General features: G+C 33.0%; 2 protein-coding genes across 4 annotated transcripts; both read left to right on the top strand.

The window, feature by feature from the left end:
* The first annotated feature begins 2,856 nt into the window (after positions 1–2,856).
* Positions 2,857–9,318, top strand: LOC110619103. The gene is made up of 8 exons (XM_043958500.1): positions 2,857–2,891; positions 3,612–3,955; positions 4,213–4,692; positions 4,801–4,950; positions 5,060–5,152; positions 5,279–5,326; positions 5,417–5,853; positions 8,564–9,318. Exons 2-8 carry the CDS (start codon positions 3,628–3,630, stop codon positions 9,173–9,175), a joined length of 2,148 nt encoding a protein of 715 aa, XP_043814435.1. The 5' UTR covers positions 2,857–2,891; positions 3,612–3,627; the 3' UTR covers positions 9,176–9,318.
* A 6,396-nt stretch (positions 9,319–15,714) lies between these two features.
* LOC110619784 lies at positions 15,715–19,193 on the top strand. 3 transcript variants are annotated; one of them, XM_043958504.1, is made up of 5 exons: positions 15,715–15,904; positions 16,369–16,718; positions 18,016–18,513; positions 18,622–18,771; positions 18,879–19,193. In XM_043958504.1, exons 3-5 carry the CDS (start codon positions 18,321–18,323, stop codon positions 19,049–19,051), a joined length of 516 nt encoding a protein of 171 aa, XP_043814439.1. In that variant the 5' UTR covers positions 15,715–15,904; positions 16,369–16,718; positions 18,016–18,320; the 3' UTR covers positions 19,052–19,193. The 3 variants fall into 3 exon arrangements, with proteins under 3 accessions (XP_043814439.1, XP_043814437.1, XP_021617973.1); XM_043958502.1 differs by having other exon boundaries at positions 18,038–18,513; XM_021762281.2 differs by lacking the exon at positions 18,879–19,193 and having other exon boundaries at positions 18,038–18,513; positions 18,622–18,760.
* The last annotated feature ends 6,134 nt before the right edge of the window (positions 19,194–25,327 follow it).

Here is a 25,327-nt window from a genome sequence, read left to right on the forward strand (position 1 = left end):
GTTGTCCAAGTTCAGAGATGATGATGCTATGACCAGGAGCATACCTTTGGCTAACCATCTCAAATTATCAAATGAGATATCACCCAAGACAACTATGGAGTGCGATCACAAGGAAAAAGTACCTGATGCTTCTGTAGTTGGGAGTTTGATGTATGTTATGGTCTGCACTAGACCTGATATGGCACATGTAGTAGGAATTGTAAGCAGATATATGGCAGATCTAAGGAAAGAGCATTGGAAAACTGTGAAGTGGCTTCTGAGATACTTGAAAGGAACAACTGATACATCACTTTGTTATGGGAATGGCAAGGTAGTATTAGAGGGGTTTTGTTGATGCTGATCTTAGTGGAGATGTGGAAACAAGCAAAAACACATCTGGGTATGTCTATACTATAGATAGAACAACAGTGAACTAGATGTCTAAACTTCAGAAGTGTGTCTCTATGTCATTTATAGAGGCTGAATATGTTACAATTGCGAATGAGATGATATATTTGACTAATTACTTGGAAGAGTTGAGCAAGAAATAGCTTGACAAAATTCTTTTTTACTGATAGTCAGAGTGCTATACAGTTGGTGAAAAACTCAGTATATCATTTCAGAATAAAACACATTCGACATATGTACCATTTCACTCGCAGTCTGGTAGAAGACGGTAAGATGTGTTTGGAGAAAAATGAAGGTACTAAAAATCTAGTAGACAGGCTGACTAAAAGGGTTGAGGCTGGAAAGCTGAGGCTGTGCAAAGTTTCAGTTGATCTTCTATAATAGTATGGAAGATGTTCGCGGCTAGGTATTTTTTTTTTTTAATATATTGGCATAGAGAATGAAGATGGTTGTATTGTCTAGATTAGTCTCCAAGTGGGAGAATTATTAAGGATTATTTTGTCTTTTTGTATTTTTTCTATCATATAAATATGTAATATTCTTCTAATATATTCTGTTCAAAAACTCACAGAAAAAATAAGAAAATTCTAGCCGCCGTGGACATAGTCAAATTGATGAAACACGTTAAATCTATGTAGTGATTTTTTTTTCGTGCTTATTTTTTAGATTGTATGATTGTTTGATTCTTAACATAATCATATTGAATATGTGTTATCATTTTTTTATTTTTTTTAATAAATTATTGATAATATGACTAATTTTCAATTAATTGTTATAATTTCTAAAACTTCAAGTATAGTATATTTTACAATTTTAATTCAAACATCTAATAGGTTAATCCTAGAAATGTAAGTATATATTTAACCCTTAAAACATTTCTTCATGTCACAAATTTAAATTCAAAACAATTTTTTGGTACGGTAAAATATTTATATTCAATTAAAAATATTAAAAAACATTTTCTATTTACGCAAATACCTTAAACTTCTCTATCAACATGCAAGTCATGCAATGTACCTTGTCAATGTGATGAAAACGGTATAGTTGCACATTTTTTTTAATAATTTACCAAAAATAACTGGCATGGTATGATGGGTCAGCATTGAGTGACCAAATTGAAAGTGATGATTCTTCTATTCATTATTTTAATTTGTATAACTAATTATTGGCTTGAAATTTAGAGAAATTACAAAATATTTTTGCTAATATTAATTAACACTATTATAAAATAAGTCTAAGATAGCAGTTATATATTATTACTCAATTTACTTTAATTGTATTAAAAATTGATATATTTACCTCTGGTATTAATTATAAATCAATAATTTAATTATTTTTCATAATAAATAATAAATATAATTAAAATTATAATTTTATTAAATATAAAATAATTTTTTATTAAAATATATTATTATATATATAATAAAATATATATTTTTTATAACAGTTTTAAACTATTGTCAATCTGTTGATTCAGTAGTATTAAAGTAATAATTTTATTCATCGTAAAAATATTATTATTTAAATCTCTTGCCGTAAAAATATTATTATTTAAACTCTAAAATATAATAGTATAAATTTTTTAATTGATAAAATAATTCGTTAATATTTTTATTTTATTAATTTTTTATTTATAAATTATAATATTATTAAATTGATATATAGAACGGATTGTGTTCTAAAATCACTCCCTGTACTAGACATGTCCCTCAATCATACACTAAGGAGCAAGGAAAGCATCTAAAGGAAAAAATAAAAAATAAAAAAATAAAAAAATAAAAAAATAAAAGAAAAAGATACCAAATTTCCCAAACATCAGCACCACTAGTATATTCCAGACCTGCTTGTTTTTGGTGTAAAGAAATATAAACTGAAAATGACTCTTCCACCCCTATATTTTAACTTTAAACAATCCTATTTTAATAGCAGGTATAAAATTATTACAGACAATAATTTAATTTATAATTATTATAAAAAATCAATTTTTTATTATATATAATAATATATTTTAATAAAAAGTTTATTTTTCTAGTAAAATTATAATTTTAGTTATATTTTTTTATTCATCATAAAATACTAAATAAATTAAGTTGTAATTAATTTAAAAAAATGTTCAATCTAATATAGCCGTGATAAAATTAGATAAAACAAATAAATTCCTTATGAAAAATTATAGAATTACAAAAGTTGAAAACAATAATTTAATAATATTTTGGTTCCTTTCCCTGATTCTCGTTTTCAAAAAGAACACTCCATTCCAATTTGCCAACTGTCTAAGCATAATACCCCACATAAACTTTTACTTTTCTCTTTTTTATTTTTTATTTTTTTTTAAAACAATTAATTATTTCTTTTATTAAAAAATATTTTTTATACGAATTATTTTCCTTTTATTTTTGAATTATTGTAATGAATTTGTGTGTATATATATATTGCTGCCTTCCATGTTGAGCCGAAGCATAACGAGTTCAGCAGAAGCAAAATACACTTCTAAGCTGCCATCTGTAAGTTTCCATAAGAAACATTTTATGTTATTTCATTACTTCCTTTTATTATTATTATTATTATTATTATTATGACTTGGTTAATTCTTATCTGCTTGGGTGATTCAAACATTTATTCTTTCTCCTTGTTTGGGTGGAGAGTTTTTTTAAAATAAGATCTTTGAAGTTTTTAACATTTCTATAAACCTTTAATTTCGACTCGATAAAAAAATAGAGTTTAAATGTATACGAGTAAGTTTATTCCTCTATTTTTCTCCCCTTCCTCACTGTATATCTCTTATTTTACCTTTTAGCAATGTGTACTAATTAGAACCGCACGAACGGACGGACATTTTCCTCATTTCGTAAACTGCTATTTAATTAATTTCTGCACCTATATAGTCTGGTTTTAGATGCATAGGGATCTGTGATCCTTTAATGTGTCCGAATTCCAGTCAGTCTGGTCTACTTCAATGGTAAACTAAATTATGTGTTAATGGATAAGCTAATGTAGTAGGCTGAAGTTTTGAGTATAGCTCTTCTGCAAGGGCCATAACCATCATCAATAAAATATTAAAACCTTTCAATATTTTACAAAAATTTTCTGAACAATACAAAATTATTAAGATTTAAAAATTATAAAAATTTTATTTTATGAATTATACCTTATAAAGCCTGTCTTTACCTTTTCCCGGACAGAGTGTTATATCGAATTTATTTCATATTTCATATATTTGACAGATTGAGCTCGGCAAACATGTGGAATAGCATTGTTCCAGAGCATTTAGCAACTCATAATTATGAAAACTGGAGAATTTGGATGAAGAACTATCTGTTAGCTCATGATCTCTGGGACATTGTTGAAGAAACTACGGAAACTCCTAATCCAAAACAGGCTGAATTTAAGGAATGGAAAAAGAAGAACGCTGCAGCTTTACATGCAATCCATATTTCATGCTCTCTTGATGTATTTTTAAAGATTAAAGAGATAGATTCAGCTGGTCTTTGTTGGAATGCTTTGGCTGATATCACGGTGGAATGCATACCGAAGCCGGAGCCGGAGCCACAGCCTATACTACAATCAGGTTATTAGCTGCAACTTGTCTTATACACTTAATATAAAGTATAAAAGATTACATGAGATATTTTTTATAATGAGGTTTTATAAAATTTTTGAAAATATAAAAGAAAATAAGAACGTTCTAATAAATTTTTTAAAATACACAAACTGACTTATTAATAATAACAATATTCAGAGACTAAATAATAAATCTCTCTTTTATCAAAAACTCAAATATGTTCTTTCATACTTTGTAATCCATTCCTTTATCAATTTTGACAGAGAAGGAGAATGTGTACCTTAAATTTCGGCCCTTATGCCTGGCCATAGAGAACGGTGATTGCGAAGCTGTTAAAGAATTCCTTAAGAATCGCCCAGAGGCAGTAAGAGAAAAACTTACAAACTTTGGTGATACAGCTCTTCATCTGGCAGCCTTTAATGGGAATGTGAAGGTGGTGGAAGAGTTAGTAGAGTTAATGAAAGAAGAAGACTTAGAAATACTAAATAATAATAATGAGACAGCTCTAAACATAGCTGCTGGTTCTGGAATCTTAAGACTTGCAGAATGCATGATAAACAAGAACAAGAAGTTGGCCTGTGTCACAGGAACTACACATATCCCTGTCATTGTAGCATGTAGCAAAGGCCATAGGGATATGACTTGTTTTCTATATTCTGTCACTCCATTAGACTTTCTACGTCCAGAAGCTGGTGCTTTCGGATCTTTGTTTCTCCATGAAGCTATCGGCAATTATTTTTTTGGTAAGAAAGCTAGCGATTTTCTCTGATTTTCAGAATATTTAACCATTTCTTTGTGTTTCTTTTTGACATATGATACATATGTACGTATATATGTTGCAAAAATGCTAGATATTGCCTTGGATCTGGTCCAGCATTGCCCACTTCTAGCTATTACAAGAAATCATCTTGGAACCACACCTCTGATTGAATTCTCCTGTCTAACTAGTTTATTCCCAGCAAGCTGTCGTCTATCATTTTGGCAACGATGGATCTATTCATGTTAGTGTCCTTTCCTTCCATTTTTCTTGATTAGATATGTGCATGTAACTAGTGGGAATTTTTTTTTTTTGTTTTAACTAAATATTCACAAGTTAACTATTCATTGAAGGTATTAACGTGCATCAACTTGCTTCCTCAAGAGATGTTCGAATATACATTCCACAAAATGGCCGAAAAGAAGATGGGAACTTTTTGAAAAGAGGTATGCTTCATTCTTTCTCTATGTTTCTCTCTTCAGTAACTGCGACGCATAGTTTACAGCAATGGCATGGCTATGCTTAGGCTGATTTCAAATAGTTGTTAGTTCTTGAGTTGGTTAAATTTGCAGGGTTAAATCAATTGCGTTCTCTGGGTTCAAAATTGCTGGAATTATCAGGTACCCTTTTGTCCATTTCTTAACATTTCTTTCTAGATCTTTTTCTTGTTGATGCTCACCTTGAAATTGTTTACATGCTTGTTAATCAAGGAATAAAGCAGGTCTATGATTTGAAGTTGATACACACTCAAGCTTTGCAACTTCTTGATTGCATATGTGATGGAGCAATATCAACTTTAGATGACTCAAAAGTGGAGGAGTATGGAATATATGAAGCATACTTTATAGCTATTCAAAATGGGATTATTGAAATAGTTACAAAGATTATTAAAGCTCATCCACCAGTGTTGATTGTTAAAGAATTGGCTTCAAATAAAAATATACTTTTGACTGCTGTCATGTTTCGGCAAGAAAAAGTATTCAGCATTGTCTACGGGCTTGATACAAGGAAGAACCTTTTGCTTCTTGGCCGTGATAATGATAGGAACAACATGCTACATATGGCAGCAATGTTGGCACCTCCTCATCGACTTGCTCGTATCTCTGGTGCAGCTCTACAGATGCAGAGAGAGCTACAGTGGTATAAGGTGATCTTCCTTATCTACAACTAATTAAAATTCTTGTTTAGATTCAGTATATAATTTATCCAAGACAGAGAGCAGGCTTGCGCCATATGAGCCATAGAAAATAGGTTTAGGTGATTCAACATACTTTTCTCTAAGCGATATCAATAATTCATACTCATAAATGAAATATAGAAATTAGAAATACTTGTGATTATATAGGAATATAGTGAAAGAGGTGAATATCAATCAATTTTTGAAATGAAAAATTTGAAAAAAAATTCAATTTAAATATTTTTTTTTAAACTTTAAAAAAATTTCAGCTGAAAAGACAATAATTTCATATGTGATTGTATAAGAATTTATTTAAATTTTTTTGTTACCAATGAATTATCTTTTCTTTGTATTTAACAAGTTAATATGTCTATTTAGGTGTAGTCTACATTAATTAATTACAAAATATAAAAGATTTTTTTATATATTTCATAAAAATTGTTTATATATGCAATAAGTAAAATTAAAATGGAAATTAGATTTACGTTATTGAAAACTAAAATATACTACTAAACTCATTAATTGATCTCTCAATTTAAAAAAAATATATTAAAACATATTTAATATTTTAAAAAATTTAATAATTAATCCATCCTTAAATTTTATTTTTCAATATGGATGGATTAATTAATAGACTTCTGATAAAATTAAATGACCAATTAATAAATTTTTTCAAATTATAAAAATTAAATAATAAAATATTTAATAGTTGAAACTAATAAAATGATTAATTAATAATTTTTTTAAAATCTTAATAATATTTTAATATATTTTTTAAAATTTAAAAATCAATTAGTCAATTTTTTTATAATATAAAATTTTAAAATAAATTTTTTTAGATTATTTGAATTATCTTCTAGCTAATACAGAACAATTTTGTACGGAATAAAAAAATACTTTTAATCTACGACTCATAAATTTTTTTACTTTCCAATTTTTAGAATTTTTTTCCAATAAATACACATTTTATTGATATTATTTTAATATTTAGTTGATGCTGGAAATAAATATAATAACATTAAATAAATTATTTGGCTTTTTTTTTTTTAAGCAATCGTTGAATTCTTGAATAATAACTGAACGTATACTGAAATCATCATCAACATATATATGAGGTTTTTAAAACTGGCTTGATAATTAGATAGATAAAAGTAAAAAGTTTAATAATTTAAAATTAAATAATCCCTTACGTTAACATGATTTATTTTATATAAAAAAAGAATTTACATGAATTTTTATAAAATTATTTATCATTAAATTTCTTTTAAAATGAATTTTTTAAAATTAAAAATATTTTAATTCCTTCATTTTAAATTAATTAAATTAAATTTTTGTGAAATTTTTCATTCCAAATACGGAATAAAAAAATACTTTGAATAAAATGTTTATTATAACAAATTTAATTATCAATAGAAAATAAATTTTGGTATGTTATAATTTTATAAAATAATAAAATGGGGAAATTAATTTTATCTACTTGTAGTGTATAATAATATAAAATTTAAATCAGTTCAATTTAATAAAATATTAAAATGAATTATTAATATTAATAAATGGTTTCTTGTTCAAAATAAGACCGATTACTTATTTGGTTCCTAATTAAATCGCTAAGTTGACTCTATTGTATTTGATTTTAATTTTTTACTTTAAACTTTCTTAATGTAAATTTAATATTATACATTTGTAAAAAATAATTTAAATTTAAAAAATAATTTTTATAAAAGATATTTTCTATGAAAAATATTTTTCAATTAAATAATTTACTTTTTATTTTTAATTTAAAAATAAAATTTATTAAAAAATTTATATATAAAAACAGGTAAAAAATGACTTTTTTTTTTAAAAGATAAAATCATTTTCTTTAAAATAATTTATTTTTTTAATCAGAAAAATATTATTTTTTAAGTGATTCACTAGAAAATATGAAAAATATTTTTCTATTTTTCATGAAATAAATGAAATCTAATACTATAACATGCTACTAACGAGTAATTAATACTCTAAAGCATATTCATTTTCTTATGTATATTTGGTTACTAAGGTTCTATTTCTTCAGCGAAAAATAAATTATATGTGAAAATTATTTATTTAAGAAAACAATTTATTTTATATTATTTGATTTTAATGTTAAAAGGATTCATATTAATATATTTTTTTGAAAATAATATTAATATATTTATATATAAAAAGGTTTAATCATATTAATAAGATTATCAAAATCCATATTATAGCTTTCTCTTTTAAATTGATAAAGCCATTTTTTTAAAACAAATATATAAATTTCCCATTTTACTATATAAATATTTTATGTTTATCGATTTTTAAGTGCTTTAAACTTTAATAAAAAAAAAAACTTGAACCCATTTGAAATAAAAAATTTTGTAATAATTCAATTTAATTTGATTTCGTTTTTCTCCATTCACTTATATATAATTAAAGAATTCAATTTTTTTAATTTCATATCATTTTAAATCAAAATTCATTTGAATTATCTGCTCGCAAAATGAATCATTTTAAATGGAGAGCAAGTGTTTATGAGGCTAACAAGTCTACAGATCTATAAATAAGCCTAATGGACATGTTTTTTTTTTTTTCTTTTTTTTTTTTTCTATATTCAATTTTATTTCATATTCATATAAATAAAAAAATTATAATATTAAACTAAATGATTTTATTGCAGGAAGTGGAAAGCATTCTAAAGCCTTCATACAAGGAATATGTTAACAAGTTTGGTGTCAAACCTCCCCAAATGTTTACAAATACCCACAAGGATTTAGTGACAGAAGGAGAGAAATGGATGAAAGAGACTGCAACGTCTTGCACAGTTGTTGGTGCTCTTATTATTACGATTATGTTTACTGCAGCATTTACTGTTCCTGGTGGCAACATTCAAGAAACTGGGTATCCAATGTTTTTACATGAAAAAGCATTCAAGGTTTTCATAATAGCTGATGCAATTTCTCTCTTCTCTTCATCAACATCAGTGTTGATGTTTTTAGGAATCTTAACATCTCGATATTCAGAAGATGATTTCCTCAAATCTTTGCCTACTAAGTTGATCATTGGTCTTTCCACACTTTTTTTCTCTATCGCAACTATGATGGTGGCTTTTTGTGCTACACTTATACTTATGTTGGAAGGAGAATTGAACCTTATCATTCCACTAGTTTTATTAGCTAGTATTCCTGTCACTCTTTTTATATTTTTGCAATTTCCCCTTCTTGTTGAAATTTTTATATCCACTTATGGTCCTGGTATATTTGATAGGAAAAGCAAGTACTTGCACAAATAATGTAATTTTAACCTTGTGAGCTTGCTTAAATTTATGGCCAATAATGTAACTTCAACAGTGTGAGATTGTTTAAATTTATGGTATTTATTGGGATTTTGCCTTCAATTGTATGTATTTATATTAAAATATTTTTTTCTCAAAGATAACTGTATTGAGGGTTGTAATAAAATAAGAAATAATTGGATAATTTCAATATATTTTTCCATTGGAGTAAGTGGATATATAAACAGATTATAAAGTCTTGTTAAGGTAACTACTAATAATTCTCTATCAATCAATTAGCCTATAATTATGTAATCTCCTATAATTATGTATAGATTATGTTCACACTCTAACACTACCCCTCAAGTTGGATCATAGGTATTTATCATGCCCAACTTATTAGAAAGATATTCTATTCGAGACTCATTTAAAACTTTGGTGAGTAGATCACCCAATTACTATCCTATCTTCACATAATTGGTGGAGATTAAATTTTCTTGAATATTCTCACGGATGAAATGATAATTAACTTCAATATGTTTAGTCCGTTCATGGTATACTGGATTGAAAGCAATGTGAAGCGCAGTCTGATTATCACACCAAAGTTTCACGAGTGATGCAACATCCATACCAACTTCCTTCAACTTCATTGAGCCATGGCCCTGTATTCTGACTCGACACTGGATCTAAATACCACATTTTGCTTCTTACTTTTTCAAGATACTAGGTTTCCTCCAACAAATACACAATAGCCTGTAGTCGACCTTCTATCACTTTTGGATCCTGCCTAGTCAGCATCAGAAAAAATACTTAAGTGCAGTATGCCCATGATCTCTGTAGAGTATACCGAATCCAAGAGTCCCTTTTAGATAACATAGAATTTATTCTAGAGCGATCCAATGTTTCACCATAGGTGCATACATCAACTGACTTACAACGGTTACTGCAAAAACAATATCTGGCTGAGTCATCACCATAAGGTGGTTCAGCTTTCCAACCAACCTCCTGTACTTTTCTGGATCATCATAAGGGTCTCCGTCATCTTTTGTAAGACATATATTAGGAATCATTGGTGTGCTACATTGTTTAGCTTCCATCTTTCCAGTTTCTACAAGTAAGTCAAGGACATACTTTCTTTGAGACAGGAAAATTTCCTTTTTACTCATCAAATATTCGACTCCTAAGAAATACTTATGCTGACCCAAGTCTTTGATATGAAAACTCGCATGCAAATAGTTTTTGAGAGAAGAGATCCCTATACTATCATTCCCTGTAATGACAATATCATCAACATACACAACAAGGAGAATAATACTAGTATCTGAATTTCTATAGAAGACTGAATGGTCACACTTGCTTTTTTTCAACCCAAAATTTTGAACTTCACTGAACTTGCCAAACCATGTACGAGGACTCTGCTTCAAACTATACAAAGATTTCTTCAAATGGCAGATTTTTCCATACTCCCCCTGAGCAACAAACCCTAGTGGTTACTCCATATACACCTCCTCTTAGAGGTCACCATGTAAAAATGCATTCTTGATATCTAATTGGTGTAAAGGCCAATGCTGAGAAGCAGCTAGGGAGATGAACAAGCAAACTGAAGTCATTTTTTCCACAGGAGAAAAAGTGTCAGGATAGTCAATGCCATAAGTTTGGGCATAACCTTTGGTGACAAGACAGGCCTTGCCTCGCTATGGAGCCATCTGAATTGACTTTGATGGCAAAAACCCATTTACAGCCCACATCCTTCTTGCCAGAGTGTAAATCAACTAGTTCCCAAGTATGATTTTCATCTATAGTCTTGATCTCCTCAAACATTGCATCACGCCATCCAGAATAAGTCAGGACCTCTTTAACTGTCTTAGGCAACAAAATGAAATCTAGAGAGACAATTAAGGAGGTAGAAGAAGGAGACAAGTGATTATAAGATAGAAAGTTAGCAACAGAATAGATAGATTTGCACTGTCGTTTACTTTTACGAAGACTAATGGGGAGGTCAAAGTCACTCGATGGTGGATCTGATGGCAAAGAAGATTTTGGTGCAGGACATGTATCATCAGGTATTGGTCTTCGAGAGTAAACTTGAACAACTGACGATTTAACAGGAGGCTGAGTATTAGGAGGAATGTTACCATCATATTGTATAGCAGAAGGCATACTCGAAGAGGTCCCATCATCAGATACGATTCTATAGATGAGCCACTCATCATCATCCTCTTGATCAAGAGAGGTTTGTGCAACAGGATAAAAAGGAACTTGCTCGGAAAAGACTACATCTGTTGAGACTAGATACTTGTTGAGGTCTGGAGAGTAACATCGATACCCCTTCTGAAGGCGAGAATATCCCAAAAAAATACACTTCAAAGATTTAGGATTAAGTTTAGTCACATGAGGTCTGACATCCCGAACATAACAAGTACTGCCAAACAGTCGTGGTTCGAGAGAAAATAATAGCTTCTTAGGAAAGAGGACATTATAAGGAGTATTACCATTTAGTACTGCGGAGGGCATGCGATTAATGAGAAAACATGCAGTAGAGACAACATCAGCCCAAAATTGCTTATGGACTTGCATTTGAAACAACAGAGCTCTAGCAATCTTAAGGAGATGTCGATTCTTCCTTTCAGCTACCCTATTTTGAGCAGGTGTATCAACACATGACGATTGGTGAAGAATACTACGTTGAGTCATATAAGCCTGGAATGATTCTGACATATATTCTTTAGTATTGTCGCTCCGTAAAATTTTCACAGAAACATGAGTCTTGATTTCAGCATAAAAGGCAGAAAAAATGAGAAAAGACTTCAAAAAAATGATTCATAAAATAAATCCAAGTCATTCTAGAGTAATCATCCATAAAAGTGAAAAAATATCTTAATCCAGTCTTAGATCCAGCCGGACATGGGCCCCAAACATCTGAATGAACTAATTCAAAAGCAGACTCAGCTCGTTTATTGACTCTAGGACTTAAAGAGCTTCAATGATGTTTTGCAAAATGACATGACTCATATTCAAGTAAAGATACCTCATGAAATTGAGAGCATAGCTTCTTTAAAACCGGTAAAGAAGGGTGTCTCAATCGACAATATGCTTTAAACGGAGACACGACACTAGAGCAGGCAACAGACTAAGGCACCTATGCATCCAAAATGTAGAGACCCCCAGATACATGTCATTTACCAATAATCTGCTTCGTCACAAGATCCTGAATGAGACAATTATCAGGAAAAAAGGAAACACAATAATTTAGGTCTTTGGTAAGTTTACTCATAGAGATTAAATTAAAGGAAAAATTAAATCAACTTAGCACAAATGATAGGATAATAGAAGGAGTAAGTTTAACAGTCCTAGAATCCTCAACATTATAGGTTGACCCATCAGCTATAATAACAGAAGAAGGTGTTGACCCATCAGTTATAATAACAGGAGAAGGTGCTTTATGAGATCGAAAGCTAGTAAAAATATGAGGATTACCTATCATGTGATCCGTGGCATCAGAATCAATGACCCATTTATATGAAGAGGAAATAAGACATGTTTTACCTGTCTCAGCCACTACTGAAGACGTTGGGATAATTTTAATAATATGGGTTTTACTATCAAAAATCATTTCAACCAAAACTCTATACTTCTATACCTTCAAACGAATTAAAGGAAGATAACAAAACCTAACCCAATGAACAGTATAAAAAAAATACCTCCACCCAACACTCAAATGGCAAATGAACCACAGATCTAACAAGGGGGCTGCAAGGCGACTTCGGCGTCCTCCCTAGGTGGACGGTAAGAGATAAATATTACAGTAGATGGATAACACAAAAGAATAGAAGTCCTAAGTCTCCAAAAATTTAAAACTTGACGAGAGAGAAAAAATTAAATCTCTACGGGAATAGCTTTAATACCATGTAATAAGATAAGGAATAATTGAGTAATTTCAGTATATTTTTCTATTGGAGTAAGTGAGTATATATACAAATTACAAGGCCTTATTAAGGTAACTCCTAATAATCCTCTATCAATCAATTTGCCTATGATTATGTAATCTCCTATAATTATGTTCACACTCTAACAGGGTTTTAAGTTGGCATCTTAAAAAATACAGAATGACATTTGAGCTAAAGGATTATATAGAAAATAGTCATCTCCTAAACATTTTGAAGCTAGAGCAAGAGTTGTTTGGTTATAATGTCTTATAACAAAAGAGAAAGAAATCTCTGGTAAGGATTGGGACATGATTCTGATGTCATAAATAATGTTCAAAATGTGCAATAGTGCTACTCCTCCCTGAAGAGCTACAATTATGGTTTATGAATGTCCTTTCAATACCCTTTTTCTAAAGGATTTTGTAATGGTTATTTATAGTGCTTCTTTACACACCAATCTTTTTAGATTAAGTGGATTAATAATACCCATATACTTCCTTGTTGACCATCTACAAGGCAAACCAACATGATCTCAAGCTAGTATTGCTATAGTACTAGAGAAAATAGATTTGCAAAGTGTGCACCATCAAAATTATTTGATTATGTAGAAATGGAGATTTGGAAACCTTATTCGTGGGACTAAGAGGAAGGATAGTTTAAGGTGTTTCTAGTTTGGCTTTGGAAATTTCTTGGGTTATGATTCCTAGCCGGTTTGATTTTATATCTTAGAAGTGAAGCCTTTATTAAAGAAAGAGAAGGGGGTTTTGTTTTTCCATAGTGCCATAAGCCAAATATGCTAACAAATTCCAACCATTTTCTACTCAACAAATATGAAGTTATTTCAAACTAAGTGCTCATTATAGCCATGTTTATTTCTTTATATTTCATTTACTAATTATCTAAGTCTTTAACTTTTAAATTTTTTCAAATTGAAATCTCATTAACTATATAGAATTTAGACTTAATTGTAACGTTAATCGAAACTATAAAAAAATGTAACAACTTTAAAACCGAATATGAACTGGAATGAAACTGTTAAAAAGTTTAAATTATTTCCAAACAGTTAAAAATCGAGTCGGTTCCAGTTTAATCTACAAACCAGATCGAAATATTGATTCTGAACTAGAACCAGCCCTGAGCCAAGCTTAATTATAAATTTAGCAGCGATTATTATCCATTGCAAAAAATTAAGTAAACCATACTCTATGGTATGATAACATAGATAGGTGTAGTTGTTCTACAACCATTGCTCTTTATTTGTGACCGCAGTTTAAGTATATGTAGTAGCAAATTTAGATTTAACTTTCCCTATTTTAATTTTTTAATGATAAAACTAAATAATAGTAATTATAAATATATATAATAACTGTAAATTATCTAATTGATTGTCAATTATTTATTATTATGCTAAAATTTTAATTTTATTATTAAAATTTAGTCATTAAAAGTAATGTTTTTTTAAAGTGTTCGCTTTTTGGTTTATCATTGAAATGAAAGCTCAGTTAGAAACTTCATAATTATCTCAAATCATAATTGTTATCGTTGCTACAAGACAGATTGTCTTAAAGTTGTCAAAAGCTGTAAAATTCTGAAGACTATAAACTTTTGACATTGCCTTTAATGCATTGGTGTTCATTTCAAACCACTCATTGTATATGTAGATAATGTATTACTTGATTCTTAACCTATGGAGAGGATGAATGTGACAGGACAGACTAAAAGAGTTTTTCATAAAAATATATTAGGAAGGAATGTGACAGATTAATAGAGTTTTTCATAAAAATATATTAATTATCATGATAACTTGTTGAAATATGGAATATATATATATATATATATATATATATATATATATATATATATATAATGACAACATGTCAAACATATATAATTTTGTCATAAATACGCTTCTATTCCTTCATAGGAAGGACGTCACTAATAGACAAAAGAAAAAAGGATAAAAGAAAAAGGGAATGATCTTTTCTAATTAAGCTTACACACACCAAAAAATCTTATTTTCTGGATTTCAAAATATCAGTGTTCATCATATCAATGCTCCTTAGCAAGGCATAGCTTCAATGCAACGTGGAATTTTGCTAAACCTCTATTGCTTGGCGACATGTGAAGATATGTTATATTGATTCCATACTCCCACAAGCTTTATATTATAATTGATCTTATGATTCTTTTGTGTAGTTTCTTCTTGTTAGGACGATGCTCTTTCATAAGTCTTTATAAGAAAATGGCTAATTTCTTTAGTAAGTGCAAATTCCATAACTCCTTTGGAAAAAAGTGCCTCGAACGAGCCAAGGTCGTCCTTGAAGAATCCTATTAGCTTGGTCTTCATTTTGGAATGAAAAAAAATGAAAATATTGTTTCCTTTCGCAAGAACAGAGAACTAGTCATTAATATCCCTACCAAACACCTTTGTTGGATGGATCTACCTCTTTCATTATCCTCCTCAAGAGAAAGAATCGGTCCATTGCATTTAAGACCCTCTGTTAAGGTCATTAATTCGGACATGTGGTCTTCTTTGTCTGACCCAACAACACCCCACAAGAGAGGACGGGCAGTAAAGGGAAGAGCAAGAGATGAAAACAAAAGGATGACACTGTATGAGAACCGGCTTTGAACAGGGAAGAAAAAGAGAAGTAGCAGCGAAAAGAGGACAAAGAAAGGGGAACTCCCTACTGGAGCAAGGGCAAGAGATCCAGAATCTCAGAGAAGCTCTCTAAAGGAGCACTTTACAGTTTACTAGAGATCGTTCAACTAAATCACGTTCTTTCACTGTTATTCAAATTACACTTCTAAGCCACCATCTGTAAGTTCCCATGAACAAATTCATAATACCAGATTCATTACTTCCTTTTATAATTATTATTTTTTTACTTGACTTGGCTATTTTTTCTCGGCTTGGGTGATTCAAACTTTTGCTCTTACTTTTTGTTTGGGTGGAGGTTTCTTTAAAGTAATGGAAGTTTTATTTTAGGTTTTATGTTTAAGAGATAATAATTTTTTTTTTTAAAATAAGGTTTTTAAACACATCTAAAACTCTTCAATTTCTATAAAATTAGTGAGTTGAAAAGATATTTTTTTAGAACCTTTATTTAAATAGTTTTAAAAAAAAATTATTTCAACCCAAATAATAGAAAATTACTAAGGTTTAAAAAAAATGAAAAATTTACCTTATAAACTATAATTTAAAAAACCTTACTTTATTTTAACTCCACCAAACAGATTGTTAGTTACCCTACTAATAACACATCCACTTCATATAATGGACAGATTGAGCTTGGCAAACATGTGGACTAGCATTGTTCCTCAGAATTTAACAACACATAATTATGAAAACTGGAGAATTTGGATGAAGAACTATCTGTTAGCTCATGATCTCTGGGACATTGTTGAAGCAACTACGGAATCTCCTCTTCCAGAACAGGCTGAATTTAAGGAATGGCAAAAGAAGAATGCTGCAGCTTTATATGCAATCCATATTTTATGCTCCCTTGATGTATTTTTAAAGATTAAAGAGATAGATTCAGCTGGTCTTTGTTGGAATGCTTTGGCTGATATCAAGATGGAATGCACACCGAAGCCGGAGCCGGAGCCAGAGCCAGAGCCTATACTACAATCAGGTTATTCGCTGCAACTTATCTCATACACTTAACATAAAGCATAAAAGATTATATCATATAATTTATTACATTACGAGTTTATATGGACATGATCTCAGTAAGTCTTTCTTGTAGCTAAGTTCATTATTGTAATATGATATGTAATATATATAAAAAAAGACTTAGGTTCGGATTGTTTTACGAAAAATATTGTCCAGACATTTTTTTTATATATCTATGGAAAAATTAAGTTATTTTAATGAAAATGATTTCAAAGAGCAATTCATTTTCTCTATTTTGAGAATCTTATTAATAAAATGTTTATATATAAATTTATTAATATATTTTATTTTTTAAATAAAACTTAAACAATAAAAATAAGTTATTTTGTAATGACATAAGTTATTTTTCAGAAACAAATTGAGTCTCATATTTCACTTTAAAATCATGAAAATCATCAATGAGTAAATAATAGTAAATTTCCAGCAATTTTGAGATGAATCTATTTTTAATATTATTATAAAACTTATTGTTAATTGTGTTTATAGTTTTCCCAAAAAAAAAAAAAAAATCTCTAGTAAATAATAGATAGTAAATGCAAGAATAAGTCACTACTCTATAAATGTTTCTGTGAAACTAAACTTTGATTTTAAGGATTCAAGTATATTCCTAAATTAATTAATGTTTGAAAATAATAATATATAATCAGAATAATAAATAAGTGATTAAAAAAATCATGATCTATCAGATAAAATTAATAAAAATAAATTTTTTAGTACAAAAGTTAGAATTTTTTATACTATTTAATTTTTATTAATAAATCAATTTTTATATTTTCAGAAATATTATAAAACATTTCTCTTTATCAATAAAATAATATTTTATTTTTTCATTAAAAATAGATAAAAAATAAGATAAAATTTTTAAAACTCAATTTTGCTGTAGCAATCTTCATCATCTTCTTCTTTAATAACTCAAATTTTAAAACTCAATTGTTTTACTTTTTCTTCTTTCTCGTAACTCAATTTTTAAAATTCAAATGACGAGAAACTTAATTTTTAAAACTCAATTTTTTTTAATATTTTTTTTTAAATCCAATTTTTTTTAGAAAGTAATTTAGTTTTTTGATATTTTTAATGGTAGAAATAAATGAAATTAAATGAAAGAATTATTTTGTTCAAGAGAAAAAATAAAAATATTTTAATAAATTTATAAAAATAGAAGAATTGACTTATTAATAATAGCAATAATAAGATAATAAATAGTAAATCTCTCATTTTTCAAACACTCAAATCTATTCTATCATACTTTGTAATAGATTCCTTTATCAACTTTTATAGAGAAGGAGAATGTGTACCTTAAATTTCGGTCCTTATGCCTGGCCATAGGGAACGGTTGCGAAGCTGTTAAAGAATTCATTGAGAATAGCCCAGAGGCAGTAAGAGAAAAACTTACAAACTTTGGTGATACAGCTCTTCATCTGGCAGCCTATAATGGGAATGTGAAGGTGGTGGAAGAGTTAGTAGAGTTAATGAAAGAAGAAGACTTAGAATACTAAATAATAATAATGAGACAGCTCTAAGCATAGCTGCTGGTTCTGGAAACTTAAGACTTGCAGAATGCATGATAAACAAGAGCAAGAAGTTGGCCTGTGTCGCAGGAACTACATATATCCCTGTCAATGTAGCATGTGGCAAAGGCCACAGGGATGTGACTTGTTTTCTATATTCTGTCACTCCATTAGACTTTCTACTTCCAGAAGCTGGTGCTTTCGGATCTTTGCTTCTCCATGCAGCGATATGCAATCATTTTTTTGGTAAGAAAGCTAGCAATTTTCTCTGATTTTCAGAATATTTAACCATTTCTTTGTGTTTCTTTTTGACATATGATACATATGTACGTATATATGTTGCAACAATGCTAGATATTGCCTTGGATCTGGTCCAGCATTGCCCACTTCTAGCTATTACAAGAAATCATCTTGGAACAACACCTCTGATTGAATTCTCCTGTCTAACTCGTTTATTCCCAGAAAGCTGTCGTCTATCATTTTGGCAACGATGGATCTATTCATGTTAGTGTCCTTTCCTTCCATTTTTCATGGTTTAGATATGTGCATGTAACTAGTGGGAAATTTTTTTTGTTTTAACTAAATATTCACAAGTTAACTATTCATTGAAGGTATTAACGTGCATCAACTTGCTTCCTCAAGAGATGTTCGAATATACATTCCTCAAAATGGCCGAAAAGAAGATGGGAACTTTTTGAAAAGAGGTATGCTTCATTCTTTCTCTATGTTTCTCTCTTCAGTAACTGCAACGCATAGTTTACAGCAATGGCATGGCTATACTTAGGCTGATTTCAAAGAGTTGTTAGTTCTTGAGTTGGTTAAATTTGCAGGGTTAAATCGAGCAATTTTTCAAATCATGCATAATATAAAAAAAATTATCAATTCATATAGGATCCGAAAATATTTTCGGATCCTATGTGTTAACGAAGCGTATTCGGCAGTCATACTGCCGAACACGGTAGTTCGGCACCCATGGTGTCGAACTTATTTTAATTCAGCTTGTTCGGCACTACACTGCTCCCGTGGCTACCATCTTGGCGTGTTTGGCACCCAATGTAATGACCCGGAAACCGGTACCCCTTAGTAACGGTCCGAACCATCACTGGCACTAGGATCCAGATCGGCTTAAGGCCGCCGGGACCCGTAGTCAGCCACCTATACTCTCTGTGTACCTGATAAATCCCATACATGTTACAAAACGACTCAACAATCCTGTACAACTCTGTAGGCTTAACTACTGCTACTCAGATATGTCAATCTGAAATGGCCCTCAGGGCCTATACCAGGGACTACCATCTGCTGTGGCTCAAGGGATTGAAACCCATTTTAATCTGTAACACATCCCATTGGTATCTCATCAAAGCCATACGTTAAGCCCAACTCACACATTTCTCATCAAGAAACGTAAAACAGGATTCATGTACAAGGAATTATTCATACATCACACTGTAGCAATGACACTAGGGAAAGCACAAGTCTATCCAGTAAATGACAGTACTTATCGATACATTACATGACAACTAATCTTTTAATTACATAATGTCCACTATGCTATTACAAACATACATTCATGCATCACTGTTCTCTGTACTCTTGCTGACTTTGACTTCCCATAGCTATCTCAGAACCTGCAAAACTGGGGTTAAGGGAGTGGGATGAGCTACTACAGCCCAGTGAGAAGGAACAATAAAAACAGGTCATTCATTACATGCTCTCATGAAATGTATCACATCACAAACATATCACCTCAAGGATGAACTTGTCACCAATAGCCCTTTACTGTATACATATAATAATATGTCCAACTTGCCAGGGGCGATTAGGCCTCACCTGGACTTCTCTTTCCTGACTTTATCACAAGGCCAACTGTGCCAGGGGCGATTAGGCCTCACCTGGACTTCTCTATCCGAGTCAGGTCAAACTGTCTATCTCATAGTACCAGGAGCGACCTGGACTATCCAGGGGCGACCTGGTATGGCTACCTCATGCCATAACTCTATATCTGTACTCTGTGCTCTATCAAGGGCTAAGGATCATCCAACATTCATCCATACACATATCATCTTATGCAATGCATCAAATTCGTGAATTCTAATGCAACACAACCTAATACATAACATGGCAGTTTATGATGCATGGATCATGCTAGAATCGTGTCATTTCTCAAAATAAAATCTTTAGTTTAGTTCCACTCACCTCTGCTCTTCTGGCAGATACTGTACTGACTCTGATATCTCTAACCCTGATGACCTCCTCGAACTCTCGGGTCCAATCCTACACAAATGGACTCGAATGAGGTGTCACACATACTTTGAATAGCTCTTAAACAAATCCCCATAATCCCCTCTAAACCTCTGAACATAATCACATAACTCATGCAAAAGAAGGCTGGACAGAACACATTCGGCAGCAGGTTCGGCGGCCGAATGTCCTCTCCAGAGCCGAAACTCATGCATGTTCGGCGGCACCTTCGGCGGCCGAATGTGCATGACAGATCCGAAAGTCCATTCTTTCGAAGGCAACCTTAGGCAGCCGAAACTACCTCCACAAGAGGTTCGGCGGCCGAATCTTCACTTCGGCGGCCGAAGCTGGGTTCTCCAGAAGGCAGAACCTTGCTTCCTCTCATGCACAACTTCTCCAACATCCTCTAACATGCATAACTCAGCATCTCAACTCACATATACTCTGGTATATGCACAAAGGGGTCCCAAACTACCTATTAACCCCAACAAAACAACTAACACAACACATAATCATGCTTTCACCATTAACACAACAAAACTAACCTCTACAACCTAAACATGCAACTCTACCCTTAACCTCTGTAAAAACTGTTAAAACCATAAAACAAGTATCACGACCTCTCTTACCTCCTGAAACTAGAAGAGGAACAACTTGAACTCAACAAAATCCCCTTCACAAGCTTTAAACTACCAAAACCTCTCTTTTCTCTCTTTTCTCTCAAAACGTTCAAACTTACTGAAAACACAACCAAACCCTCTGCCTAAGCTGATAAAAGCTTGCAGATGAGTCAAGGGAGACGTGGCCTAACCTCTGGTCATGATCTGGAGGCAAACACCTGGCCAAATCACGGACTGAGGAGCATGCACAACTAGCCGACTTCCACAGCTTCGGCTGCCGAAACTGCATGCAAAACCATGCAACTTTCGGGGGCCGAACTTAACCTTCGGGGGCCGAACATTGGGCACTTTCGGCGGCCGAACTTTAACATTCGGGGGCCGAACCTGGCAAATGTCTCCTTTGCCCTTTCTCTTCAAAACTCAATCCGGTTTGATTCAAAACCTTTAAAATACTTGAACATAGTTTAGAAAACCTTTCTCTTACCCTTCCAGAAACCTCTGACATCCTTGAATTCCACCGGACGGTAGAAATTCCGATGTCTGAATCTGCCGGGTATTACATTCTTCCCTCCTTTAAGAACATTCGTCCTCGATTGTTCACACAATAAACACACATGCAAATAAGCAAGTAAGGAAAGCCTAACACCTTCCTCTGCAAAGAGACACAGAGATTACTGACGGAAACCCTCTCGGGTTCTCTATACTTCCTCACTCTGTTGACCCTTAACTGCTTACTCTGTGTTCACACTTTACACTGATTGCTAACGTTTCTTTCTCTTTGACTTTTCTTAGCTGTCTTCCTACTCTTCTGCCCTTGCCTCTAGCTTTACCTGTCTATCTATTTTCGATTCAAACAGACATGCCCCAAAACCGAACTCGTCTGAGAGAACTTGGCCTCGATGCCGTATTCTCGTAAATTCTACACTACTTCATAGATAATGGGCATGCTTCTCTATTTATTTTTATTTTTATTTTTTTTTTTTCGAACTATCCTTTGCTTTTGCTGCGCATTTTGATCCTTGCCCGTCTTTTTTCTTTTTGTTTAACTCAACTGGCTTCTTCTCTTTTGAGCCCTGCTAACTATACTGGACTATCTCTAGTTCTCTAGTTTTCTAGCTTTCGAGCTATCTGTTTCTATAGGATACACTGCTAAACGACTTCTGACTGAGGGCAGCTAACATTTCAGTTGCCTCACTCAGAAATTTCTGTCTTGTATACTCAGAGTTGCTGAGCAGTTTATTGTACCCTTTACCTCTGGTATAGACTCTTTACTACAACTCTGCTCTCAGCTCTATTCAATTGCTTTTCTCTCACTCTCAGCACATAGTGTCCGAATCTCAGATCTATCATCATCAATTCGACATAAGACCACCTGTCCTTGGTAGTGATTTTGCATCAACTGTTCACAGTCGTTACAAAATCTCAAGGTTTCATCCTTCGTTTCTCACACCAACACTGGAACATTTCAGGGTGAGGTACTAGGTCGGATAGAACTTTTATCTACCAAGCTTTTCTATACTACTCTGACTATGCTCTTTCTGCAGGTGCCATCCTGTAGGGTAGAAGGAAAGAAATAGGTCCGCGTCCAGACACCACTTCTATTCCAAACTCTGACTCCCTGACAGATGGTAAACCTGACAGCTCGTCTGGGCAAAAACATCGAAAACTCATTAGTAACGGGCATTGAGACTGATTCCCTGACCTGACTACTACACATGCGCACAAGAGCTAGAACCCTTTGACAACCTTTCCTGTGTAACCGATGAGCCTAATGGGCTGACATTAACTTCTAGGCACCCCTATACTGTCTCTCTAACGGATTGCCTCTGATCCATCTTAGCCTCTGAACTCTGAACTCTCCTACCTTGTCTCTGCAGACACAAGTAGTACTATGAGTAGTTAGCCAATCCGCCCTAGATTGACATCACCAGTCAACTCTAGAACCATAAGGTCAGCTGGATTGCATCTACTCACCACAAACTCTAAGCTGAACTGACTGACGCTGCCTCAGATGGATCATACTCGGGTCCACTAACCCAGAGAAAACACTCGAAGCCCAGAAGTCATCAAACCCCCCTCTATCTAAGGCTCTCAAGACAACAGGGAAAGAAACATCAGGGTCCACGATAACCTACACATCTGAACACCTTCAAGTGCACGTATCTGACGTCACCGTGTTCGATGTGTAAGCCTCCTACTGAGTCAGGATGAAGATCCAAGCTAAAGCTAATGAATCTTCTCTCAGGAATCTACTGAAGAAAAGACTAACTCTTTTCTCTGCCTCAACTACCACCTAATCCCAGAGTAAACTGAAAGCTCCTCCTACACGTACTCTTATTCTTACTCTTTTCTTTTTCTATTCTCTTCTAGTTTTCACTACTCTTCTTTTTTTTTTTTTTTTAATCTGCTCTCTTTCACTTCCTGTTATACTTTTCTTACTCTTCTATTTCTTATTTTGTTCTCTAACTTTTTGATTATCCTTGAGGGCTGCACTCGGAGATGAGAGATCATTCTCCCTATACCTGGATAAAATCCAAGGCCATAGCATCTCATAGCAACACTCTCAAGCATCTTTCCAGGCTGACTAACTCTAGTTACTTACTCGTTTGGCTTTTTCTATCTCTCTCACTCTACTTGTGTCATCCTGCAGAGAAGACGAAGAATGGTGCTGGGTTTAGACATCAGTCCTATATCCCATTCTAGTCTCTTAGCAGGTGGTAAACCTGACGGCTTGTTTGGAACAACATCTAAAACTGTTCTCTGGCTGTGGGCACTCAACCTGGTTCCCCTCCTAATCTGACGAACTGCTATACTCTCTGACAGAAGCACGAAACCTCTGATAACCTCTCTTAATCAGTTTACGAGCTTAGAGGGCTGATATTACATTTCAGGCATCTCTACACTGTCCCCTCAACAAACTACTTGTGATCCACCCTGATCTCTAAGCCTGACGACTCTATCTCTGCTATCGCAAGCAAGACTATGAGTAGCTAGCCCATCCACCCCTAGAATGATGTCAAACAATCACTCTAGAACCACTAGGTCAGTTGGAAGGCACCTACTCACAACTAGCACTGAACTAACACTGAACTCAATTGGCAGACTAACTCTGCCGCTGATGGATCACACTTGGGTCTATTGACCTAAAGAGGACAGTCTAATCCCTCAAGCACAAAGGAAAACGAAGCATCAGGGTCTCTACGAGTAGACACATCAAAACATATGGAAGTGAAAAGTACCTGTCACCGCCATGTCCGATGTGTCAGCCTCCTGCTGCGTCAAAGCGAAGATCCGTGCTGGTACTGATGGACCTTCACCTGGGGAACCTGTGGAAGAAGGAGTGATCTCGCTCCCTCTGCCTCTGCCCAACGCCAAGGCTAAAGCTTCTGGCTGAGTCACTCTGTTTGAGGCTGTCTGCTGGGACTGTGGTCGTAAAGTTGCGGTGGAACACTCACGTGCTATGTGCCCCTCCTGTCCACACCTGAAACATGCTGTTGTCCCTACTAAACAGACTCCCTTGTGCGGCCTACCACACCTCGGACATTTGGAGTTGTTCAAACCAGAGCTAGATCCCTCACCTATTCCCAGACCAGACTTGATCTGCTTCCAGAACTTGTTCTTCTTTGATCGTCTGAGGCCTCTACCTCCCTTCTTCCTTTCTATACCAGCCTCGTGCAGAGGGGAGAGATTCACATCACTTGTCCCTGCAAGTTTGGCACTAGCGTCTCTCTTCTGTGCCATATCTACTATATCATGGAACCTCTTCCTTGTGCTATCTGGAAAAGCCCCTTCGGCAAACTCTGTTGCAAACTGCTCCCAAGATAAGCTGTCTACCCTCGGGTTCACATACTGGTTGAACCATTCCCTTGCCTTTTCACATTTCAATGTGACCCCTGCCATCTGAATGGCTCTACGCTCACTGGCTCCCAACTCATCAGTTATCATCTTAACCGTTCTGAGATACTCAAACGGGTCATCACCAGTCTCAAACTTGGGAACATCTAATCGCAAATAGTCTGTCATCTGTACCCTACTTCCTCCAGGTGAACTAGGCTTAGGTATTTAGACAACTGGGGCTACTGGTTCTAATGGTGGTGGAGGAGGTGCAACATTTCCTGAGGTAGGGTTTGCTAAACTTGGATAACCAAAGAAGGGTGGAACCATGGTATACTGTGGATGTGGCAGTGGATATGGCGGAG

The sequence above is a fragment of the Manihot esculenta genome, chromosome 7, assembly GCF_001659605.2.
Source record: "Manihot esculenta cultivar AM560-2 chromosome 7, M.esculenta_v8, whole genome shotgun sequence".
In the NCBI taxonomy this organism is placed as follows: domain Eukaryota; kingdom Viridiplantae; phylum Streptophyta; class Magnoliopsida; order Malpighiales; family Euphorbiaceae; genus Manihot; species Manihot esculenta.